Below are 10,738 nucleotides of genomic sequence, written 5' to 3'. Positions count from 1 at the left end.
GTAAACCGTTACTCCAATTTAAATTATTATATATAAATGTTGATTAGAAAAATGTGGAAAAATTGAATATGATGTAGTTTTAATCAGTAGCGCACAATCGGTCTATTTAAGGTGTACTTTTAATCAATAGCGATGTGTACAATTTGAATATGATTTTATTATACTTATTTAACATTTTTAAAATTCTATTTTATGGTGTAATTTTAATCAGTAGCGCACAATCGGTCTTTTTTCCATACTGATGCCGATCCGAAATGAACATCTTATCAAAATCAGATTGAAGACAAAGGAAACCAGCAATAACCACACATGCATGCCTCGACAAAACATTGCATGGAAGATGCCATGTTGGGGCCTTGAATCATGATTATTTGGTTAGGGTGTATCGTATTGTTTTCTCCCGTTGCAACGCACGGGCTCTTTCCTTAGTTAATTAATTTATTTACATAAATCTTCTTTAGAAAAATGGATAGAAAAGTATAATATAAAGAGAAAAAAAAGGAAAGCCAAAAGGCCAATGGGAGGAGATCACGCGGATCGTGTGCTTCCTCTAACGCGCTGCGGGCCGTCGGATTAGCGAGAGGTAGATGCGGTGTGAGAATACTAGTAGATCGGAGACGTCATGGCTTTTTGACGCGTGGGGCCGGCGCCCCTTGGCGATAGGAGAGGGCGGCAGAGCGGCAACGCTACGTGGAAGGGGAAAGCGTCCAACGTTTGGTTGGCGCGTCTGACATACGGGTCCTGTCCTGCGCCGCACGTGAGGACCGAGGCCTCTACTGGAGGAAGGGAGGCTCAACGATCCGAGAACACACGATGGTTTCAGACGATTTGTGCACGATAGTGCATATCCGTTCGTTCATCTGTATCATCAAAGGGTAGCAGACGGCCAGCACTCCCGTCGTGCAGCAGTCGTGCGTACCTTTGTCGTCTGCCAAGCAGTTTCGATCCGAGAAAAACCTGGCGTCTATCAAGGAGCCTATTTTATTTTAGGAAACACAACACGCAGGCAAGCAGCTATTTAACCCGTACCACAGCCTCCTCCGTCGACCCGTGCCCCCTCCTTCCTCTCTATACGCCGCAAAGTTTCTCATCTTCTGCATCTGAATCTTGACCCTTAGCCACGCCTTCCGTGGCCGTGGCCATGGCCTACAAGGTCCGCATGAGCGATCTTGATAGGCTCTGCCCAGGGCCGTGGAGGCCGTGCCCTTTGATTAGGGTTTCAAGCGGACGGCTTTCGCATGAGCCACTTGATAGGCTCTGCCCAGGGCCGTGGAGGCCGTGCCCTTTGATGGTTTCAAGCGGACGGCTTCCGTATGAGCGACTTGATAGGCTCTGCCCAGGGCCATGGAGGCCGTGCCCTTTGATAAGGGTTTCAAGCGGATGGCTTTCGCATGAGCGACTTGATAGGCTCTGTCCAGGATCGTGAAGGCAGTGTAGCAAGCGGACGGCGTCCGCATGAGTGCCTCCCAGGGCCGCGGAGGCTGTGCCCTTCCGCTAGGGTTGTAAGTGGATGGCGTCCGCGATTGTTTGCGAAGATTAGGCTTTCATGGATATGAAACCAATGAAGATTATTGTAATTTTTTTCGCTTTCATCCCTACCTTCGGTGGTGAGGTTCCTCTCCTTTGTTGATTTTTAGATACATCTATAAGTTCTATGTCAAAAGATTTATGTAGTTTTGTAACGTTTATTTTTGATGTTTGCTTTACCCATATATAATTATATGTTTCATCGTTTCAGACCGCATCCAGGGGATCGATCCAAACAAGGCCGTGGCCTGCCCGTAGAGATCCAAACAAGGCCGTGGCCGGCCTCCTGCGTGATTATGCTAGTGGGCTGCCCTTCGAGATCCAAGGCCGTGGCCGGCCTCCTGCGTGATTATGCTAGTGGGCTGCCCTTCGAGATCCAAACAAGGCTGGGCTTCAACAGATATGCTCGTGGGGGCGGGAGTATGCTAATGGGCTGCCCTTCGAGATCCAAACAAGGCTGGGCTTCAACAGAAACAGATATGCTCGTGGGGGCGGGATTATGCTAATGGGCTGCCCTTCGAGATCCAAACAAGGCTGGGCTTCAACAGAAACAGATATGCTCGTGGGGGCGGGATTATGCTAATGGGCTGCCCTTCGAGATCCAAACAAGGCTGGGCTTCAACAGAAACAGATATGCTCGTGGGCTCTGGCCCGCCCGACGGGAGGACATAAGCGGCGCTGGTGGCCCTCTCGTTCCAATCGCCAAACCCTAACCCTAGACGCGCCTCCTCCCTCTCCTTGCTCCTCCTTACCAGGCGGCTGAGGGCTGCAGATCGGCGGCCATGGCGACCTCTCTTCGCACGGTGACCTCGGCCATGGCTCTCCGTCCGTCGATCGCGGGGCCCTCCCTGCACGGCGACGGCGTCCCCATCCTCTACGCCATCGGTGCACTACTCGCCAGTCGCTCCCCGTCGTCAGTCGAGTGCAACACCAACCGCGCCGCCGCTTCCTCGTCCCCTGGCGATTGCGCCCCCATCCTGAGCGCCATCCGCTCCCTCGTCAGCTCTTCTTCGTCGTCAAGGGAGGGCAACTCCATCCGTGCCTCCTCTTCTGGCGATGGCGCCCCCATCATGACCGCCATCCGCTCCCTCGTGAGCTCCTCTTCCTCGTCAAGGGAGGGCAACGCCATCTTGGCCGCGAATGTCTCCTCTGCAGGCGATTGCTCCCCCATCATGAGCGTCATCCGCGCCCTTATTGGTGCCTCTTCATTGTCTGTGCTGGGGTACTTGCACTCCCATACAGCTCTATCCCTCTGAGTTATATATATCCTGCATAATTTTGATCATGCTTTGGTGCTGCAGGTCCTTCTCAATCTACCAAGGGAGTGCATATGCATCAAGGGAACTTGTACCAGTCTATCAGGGGAGTGCTTACGGCTTCCGAGAGCTTGTACCTGCTTCATACCGTAGCTTTCACCCTTGCAAGGTCTGTTGCTTGTACCACCCTCTTCCGCATTTATACACATCTGTTATGTGAAGCATGCTTCTCCATGCTCTGTAGTGCTCTTACCAAAATACATACTGTTGGTGTATGCTAGAGTACATATGTTCTTGTGATCTATGATATATTGACATGATAATCTTTGTCAATCTACAATGTTGTTTATTCTGATTACTGCGTTTTTATGATTGCTATGTTGTCTTATTGGATTGGTTATCATTTTGCGAGAAACATCAACACTTTAGGTATGTTGGGTTTAGTTGGGAAGGCAGCTATGGGGGCTGTGCTTATTTGCTCTGCTGTCCAGCTTTAGGCCGTGCGTGTGTTCTCTGTTGAGGTTCTTTTAGTAGTTTCTGACATATGGAAATGCTTTCTTTTTCAAAAAAGAAGCCGCCAAAATGTCTCTTGCAAACATTGACAGTAGGAGACCAAGTCCTTTTGCTCCTGGTTTGACAATAGAAGCTGTTATTCTAGTTGAAATGGTTTGTGTTACCGGTTTTTCTCATCACTTGTTTTGCTGTTATAGGTTCTTCCTGCGTCTCTGACATCAAACAGGAATTCTTCCCTCATGCTTGTAAACATTCTACTCGGTGCTTGGTTTGGAGGATATGTCTTGGCTTCAACCGATGGTCAACCTGGTATGCTCCCGTGCTAATCCTTCCTCTCTTCTGTAGAACATTTGGCATGCTTACCAATCCTCTCTTGGATACTTTGGTCAACCTATGGCACCATTTTCTCTTCTATAATCTGGGTCTTACCAATCCTCTGTCTTGCACTATGTGAGTTTACACTTTTTTTTACCTGTAGGTTCTATCATCTTGGAAAATCTCAAGGAAAAGCTTAAACTCATTGAAGCAGAGATTACGGATCTTGAAAGAATGATTGAAGAGTCTGAAGGTGTTACTTCTTTTGTGTGTGATTTCTTTTGTTCAAGTCTGTTTGCTGAAAGATTCGTGAGGAAGCAACCTCCGACAAAGAAGAAGCAAAGCGTAAGTTAGCAATCATTGGAAGAAAAATGATGGAAAAAGAGAGTGGTCTCCCAAGAAACAAGCCATGGCGTAAACTCTTAGGAGTAAGCTCTCCTGGCTATCTTATATATCTGTTCACCATTTTTTTCTGCATATGTAATCATTTATTCTTCTTTCCTGGCTATCTTATATATCTGTTCACCATTTTTCTCTGCATATGTAATCATTTATTCTTCTTTTTGTCCAGTGGGGGTTGCTCTTGCTGTTGGCGCCTAAAGCAACTATGGGCTTTCCTAAAGCCATTGAAGAAGCTTTCACGGGCTTGTGGGCTTTATCAATTATCATTCCTTGTGCCTTTTTACTCATTGGCAATACTAATGAATTGTTGGAGGAGAAGGCTAAAAGCATCCAGAAAATGGTGGATAAGCAGCTTGGCAAGTCACCAGCAAGGTCAATGTGCCCTACGTGCCACATCGAGCATCCATCAGTGTGCTGCCACTGCGGTTCGGAATTATCAGATTTCTTGACCCCTTCATGTATGGAGCGATTCCATCATATTTTTTCACATCAAAAAGCATTCCCTTTATTTTGATAGCTGCTGTTTCTTGTTCTTTATTTACAGACCAAGAGGGAGATCCTCGATGACTTTCACAGGTTCAAGGTCATGCTTTGACAATATCAAGGTGAGATTATAAAAGAAATCTTGAAGCTTGCCGAAACCTATGATTATTATTTAAACAACTTATGCATTGCTGATAAATTTGATTACTATGTGAACAGAGAGGAGGAGCTATCAGTGAGGAGCTAGCGAAGCTTAATGAGGCTGCTGCTTCTTAGATCACTTTGGTGGCCGGCCTATTGAGATTTCGATCAGCAATGTATCTTGGTCCCAGACTTCTGCAATATTGTGCGAAATTTAGCTGTGTTTAAGATTTTGATTATGAGGTATTCTGTTATCTGTCTTATGTGTGATGCCACCTAAATTCATGGGCCTGTCTGTTAGTTGCTTGCTCTGATAAATACAAAGACGATTGCTAATGCCAATGATACTGTCTGGCCGTCTCTCCAATTACTAACACCTAGTTTATTCACTGATTGCTGTGTAAGAATTTTATAATAGCAGTGTCTGCAGTTATGCGCAGCAATGCAATCCATCTGCTACCCTGCCTGCTTGTAACACAGTGGTCACTTGCGCTATTGAATGTTACAAATATAATTACTGGAGGTAACTCTGCATAAATTGGAAATTAATCTTACTTCATGTTGCATTTCATACTCCTGTCTGGAAATAGGAGAGGAAGCCAACACATGCCCTAGGATCGAAGATGGGTTGTGAGCATTCATCCTACATCATGGACACTCCTGCGAACTACATATATTTATATTCGGATTTGTAGTGCGTTAGTTCTGGACAAAAATAATCCTGCTGACCAGGTCTCATGGTTAGCAGGTGAGACCCGCTCCGATGGAAGACACGTGGCGTTCGCAAATCATAAAACATCTAATCTCTCCCCCCTCATTTCAAGTGGGGGGTGGGGTAGATACTTTGTGATTTGTGAGTGCCACATGTCATCTATCAGGATGGGTCTCGCGTGAGACTTGGACTCATAGAATTCTTTTCCGTGGGGAGCAGGGCCACCAGCCACGGAGTTCGGGCATATGAGGCCCTTGGCGAAGAGAGCATTGTTTGAAGACATCGTAAAAGCCCCGTCAAAATTTTCGCTCAGAGAGTACTCTGCTCAGCTCCTTCACCAGTCCAGTGAAGGTTAACACCAAATGCTTGATACTTGTATTATTCAGAAAACACACAAAAAAGGATTTGTGCTGGGTGGAGGGTTAAGACTACATCTCACGTTCAGTTGTACGGAAGGCAAGGGTGAAAACAATCTTAGGTTTAGAACTGAGAGGGTGGAAAATATTTCACTCTCTACTAGTACCTCATATTGGGGAAGCCTGAAACCAATAGCAAATCAGAACAAAACACGATTTTGGATGAGGGTAGTTTATAGCTGCAGATGTGCAAAGGGGCGACTGGTCTGGAGCTGCTGCGGACTAGAGGCATGGCCGACGGACGAAAGGCTGTGGTGGAAAGGCGAGCTGCTGCTGCTCCGTCACTCCCGATGTGCCGCCGCGAACCGAGGGCCTGAGAGGAAACACAAAAGCGTTCCTCTTTATCCAGATCATCAAGCTGATGTGTGCGATCATGGATTTGGTGCCTCTCAAGGCTGTCGGTGCAGCGGCGTCGATGATCATCTTAACCTTGGCAGTGATTGTTGATCCCTCTCTCCATATGTCGGGGTGCAGGGCGGAGCAGCCAACCCATGACGCCGTTGTACTCCACATATGTTTTGCCATCGGGCAATCCCATATGAGGTGCACCGAGCTCTCGAAGTTACGCTTGCATAGGGGGTAGAAGTATCCATTTGGCCAGCCGCGCCCTTGCAGCCTGTCGTTGCACCATAGCCGGTTCAGGTGAAGCACCCACAGGAACATCTTGTTTTTGCCCAGCGCCCACACCTTCCAGATGATCTTCCTGAAACATCAAATGTGGTTTCCTTCAAGCTGAGCTTTGTATGCCGAGCTGGTGGAGTAGCGGCCCGAGCCGGTGCGATTCCACGTGATGGTGTTACTGGTGAGCTGATCTAGCACCGGCGCTGTTGCCCGAAGCTCTCTTGCCAGCATAGTGGCCTGCTGCACGATGTCCTCCACGTCGCCGTGTCTCAGGTCGAGGATCCACCTACCCCCCCTGCAGCGCAGCCCACACTGTTCTATTTCCCTGGAAGAGTGGTTGAATAGCAGAGGGTAGACGTCGCGCAGCGGGCGCCCCCTAGCCACCTGCAGTGCTAGAAGGTGGTCGTGTCGGCGTTGCCGATCGTGACTGTCGTCGAAGTCGCGAAGAGCGCGTGTTCACTGTCGTCACAGGGTGTGCCAGTGCCCACCCATGGTCGCGTTGGCTGTTGCCAACTCCACCAGAGCCACCTTAGCCGAAGAGCACGTGCGGAACGCGGCAGATCATGAATACCCAGACCACTGCTACTCTTTGGCCCCATGATGAGCTTCCAAGCCACCTTGCATTTCCCTCCCGAGACCTCCTCGTCGTGCGCCTAGAGGAAGACGACGTGCCTTGTCGATGTCTTCGAAGAGCTCCTTGGGCACACATGGCCGTGATCGCAAAGGTTGGCACGGCTGAGAGCACACACCGCACCAATACTCGCTGTCCGACCAACGACATGATCCCGCCCTTCCACCCAGCTAGCCGAGCTCGAATTCTATCAAGGATGAATTGCAGATGAACTAGTCTTGTCCTGCCTATCATGATGGGAAGACCGAGGTATCTAATTGGGAAGTTTGTCGTTTGCCCACCAAAATTCAAAAGGACGCCGTCGAGGTCTACGTCGTCGCAGCAGATGGGCACCATAGAGGATTTAGGCAGGCTGACGCGGAGCCCCATGGCCTCCCCGAAGAGCTTGAGGATCTCCAACAATGCGTCGATCTCCTCCAGGGCTGGATTCGCTAAGATGATGGCGTCGTCGGCGTATAGACTGACCCGTAGCCTCGCCGCACTGCCCGGGATCGGCTGCAGAATCCCCGTCCTCGTTGCTTGCTCTAGCAGTCGTTGTAGCGGGTCGATTATGATGATGAAGAGGAGAGGGGAGAGGGGGTCCTTCTGCTGCAGCCCACATCGGTGAAAGATGATCTCGCCAGGGATTCCATTCAGCAGGCAGGCCGAGGAGGAGGTTGACAGCAGAGCCGTGATCCAATTCCTCCAGCGCGCACTGAAGCCCAGCCGCTGGATCAGCTCGGGAAGATACTCCCACGAGACACTGCCAAAGGCCTTGGCTATGTCTAGTTTCACAAGGAGTGTCGGTGTGTTTCTGTGATGCACGGCTTTGACAGAATTCTACACATACAAAAAACTATCTTGGATGCAGTTGTTCTTCTGGAAGGCAGTCTGGGCCGGCAAAATGATCTGATCGACCATCGTAGCAAGATGCATGGAGAGTACTTTGGTGATTAGCTTCGCGATGGAGTGGATCAAACTGATGGGCTTGTAGTCACCGACGGTGGTGGCCCCGTCCTTCTTGGGCGGCATTACGATCATCGCCAAGTTCAGCTCGCTAAAATCCCCCTAGCAAGCTTGTAGAAGTGGTCGAAGAATGCCATGACATTAGTCTTGATTATGCCCCGGCATGATCGGAAGAACATGCCAGAGAAACCATCCGGGCCCGACGCCTGCTCTGCCAACGATGCCATGATTGTCGCCCACACCTCAGCTCAGGAGAAGGGGTTATCCAGCCCCTCATTCTGTATCCGTGCCAGCTCGATGGTGTCCTAGTTTATCGTTTGTCCCCTCGTACGCAACGTGCCCAACAATTCTATGAAGTGGGAGTGCACTGATGTCTACTACACAACCTTCTTGTTGTAGACGTTGTTGGGCCTCCAAGTGCAGAGGTTTGTAGGACAGTAGCAAATTTCCCTCAAGTGGATGACCTAAGGTTTATCAATCCGTGGGCGGCGTAGGTTGAAGATGGTCTCTCTCAAACAACCCTGCAACCAAATAACAAAGAGTCTCTTGTGTCCCCAACACACCCAATACAATGGTAAATTGTATAGGTGCACTAGTTCGGCGAAGAGATGGTGATACAAGTGCAATATGGATGGTAGATATAGGTTTTTGTAATCTGAATTTATAAAAACAGCAAGGTAACAAGCGATAAAAGTGAGCATAAATGGTATTGCAATGCTCACCATAGATCTATCCCTCAACATGCAACAAAGAGTCACTTCAAAGTCACTAATAGCGGAGAACAAACGAAGAGATTATTGTAGGGTACGAAACCACCTCAAAGTTATTCTTTCGGATCGATCTACCATAGAGTTTGTACTAGAATAACACCTTAAGACACAAATCAACCAAAACCCTAATGTCACCTAGATACTCCAATGCCACCTCAAGTATCCGTGGGTATGATTATATGATATGCATCAAACAATCTCAGATTCATCTATTCAACCAACACATAGAACTTCAAAGAGTGCCCCAAAGTTTCTACCGGAGAGTCAAGACGAAAACGTGTGCCAACCCCTATGCATAAGTTCACAAGCGGAACCCGCAAGTTGATCACCGAAACATACATCAAGTGGATCACGTGAATATCCCATTGTCACCACAGATAAGCACATGCAAGACATACATCAAGTGTTCTCAAATCCTTAAAGACTCAATCCGATAAGATAACTTCAAAGGAAAAACTGAATAGCAAAGCTCGCCGTACATCAAGATCATACCATCAAGCCATTACAAGAGAGTAGAGGGGGAGAAACATCATAAGATCCAACTATAATAGCAAAGCTCGCCGTACATCAAGATCGTACCATCTCAAGAACACGAGAGAGAGAGAGAGAGAGAGATCAAACACATAGCTACTGGTACGTACCCTCAGGCCCGAGGGTGAACTACTCCCTCCTCGTCATGGAGAGCGCCGGGATGATGGAGATGGCCACCGGTGAGGGATCCCCCCTCCGGCAGGGTGCCGGAACGGGTCTAGATTGGTTTTCGGTGGATACAGAGGCTTGCGGTGGCGGAACTCCCGATCTATTGTGTTCCCCAATGTTTTTAGGGTATATGGACATATATAGGCGAAAGAAGTCGGTCAGGTGAACCACGAGGGGCCCACGAGGGTGGGGGGCGCGCCTAGGGGTAGGGCGCGCCTCCCTGCCTCGTGGCTTCCTTGAAGCTTCCCTGACGTCTACTCCAAGTATCCTGGATTGCTTCCGTTCCAAAAATGACTCTCCCGAAGGTTTCATTCCGTTTGGACTCCGTTTGATATTCCTTTTCTTCGAAACACTGAAATAGGCAAGAAAAGAACAATTTGGGTTGGGCCTCCGATTAATAGGTTAGTCCCAAAAATAATATAAAAGTGTTTAGTAAAGCCCATAAACATCCAAAATAGATAATATAATAGCATGAATACTTCATAAATTATTGATACGTTGGAGATGTATCATGCACCTCGGAAGCCTTGTCAGCGTGCGCGGTCACCGTGTTCTCCCGTGAGCTCAAAGAGTGAATGAAGTTTGTATGGCGTCGGGCGTTGATCTTGGCCTTAAAAAATGTAGTCCTCGCATCACCGGCGCGAAGCCACATTATCCTGGATGATGTCTCTTGTCCGCGCTCGATTGCTGCCAATTCCATGATCCATTGCTTTAACAATTTGCGCAACTCAAACTCCCTGGGCGTGAACCCCCTCTTATCCTGGGCTAATATATCTAGCCACAAGATCATTTTCGACGCCAGGTGGAACTGGATTTTTGCATCGCTGAACAATGTCTTGGCCCAAATCTATAGGAAGACTGCTGTCCTCTGCATCTTGATCTTCATCCGGGTGATCGGGCAGAAGTGATTGGCATGTCTGTTCCATGACGCTGCCACTCTTTCCTGAAAGCGTGGGAAATGGGGCCAGAAGTTCTCAAAACGGAAGCTTGGCCTTCTGTGTGGTGCAGCCGCGCTCGTGAGCACCAACGGGCAGTGGTCAGAGCACGCCGTGGAGGCGGGCATGAGCACAAACGCTAGAAACCGCGAGTCCCACTCTGGATTGCAGGACACCTTATCAATGCTGACCATCGTTGGACCCTGACGTTCGTTTGTCCACGTGAACCTCCTATTCGTGCACTTAATCTCGCACAACTCCGCTATGTCGATCGCTGCTTTGAACATTCCCATCATGCGCCTGTTGAGGTTCAGGTTGTTTTTGTCTCTCGCCTCATAGATCATGTGTAAAAATCTCTGTTGATCACCCATG

General features: G+C 48.7%; 1 protein-coding gene across 1 annotated transcript; it reads left to right on the top strand.

Annotated features, from left to right (window-relative positions):
* The first annotated feature begins 1,054 nt into the window (after positions 1 to 1,054).
* On the top strand, positions 1,055 to 5,085 carry LOC119311416. The gene is made up of 8 exons (XM_037587059.1): positions 1,055 to 1,607; positions 1,739 to 2,749; positions 2,829 to 2,952; positions 3,494 to 3,605; positions 3,775 to 4,039; positions 4,183 to 4,471; positions 4,558 to 4,618; positions 4,716 to 5,085. The coding sequence occupies exons 2-5, from the start codon at positions 2,310 to 2,312 to the stop codon at positions 3,963 to 3,965; spliced, it is 867 nt and encodes a 288-aa protein (XP_037442956.1). The 5' UTR covers positions 1,055 to 1,607; positions 1,739 to 2,309; the 3' UTR covers positions 3,966 to 4,039; positions 4,183 to 4,471; positions 4,558 to 4,618; positions 4,716 to 5,085.
* Positions 5,086 to 10,738: the final 5,653 nt, after the last annotated feature.

The sequence above is a fragment of the Triticum dicoccoides genome, chromosome 5B (genome assembly GCF_002162155.2).
Source record: "Triticum dicoccoides isolate Atlit2015 ecotype Zavitan chromosome 5B, WEW_v2.0, whole genome shotgun sequence".
Lineage (NCBI taxonomy): Eukaryota > Viridiplantae > Streptophyta > Magnoliopsida > Poales > Poaceae > Triticum > Triticum dicoccoides.
This window is presented reverse-complemented; position numbering and strand designations above follow the sequence as displayed.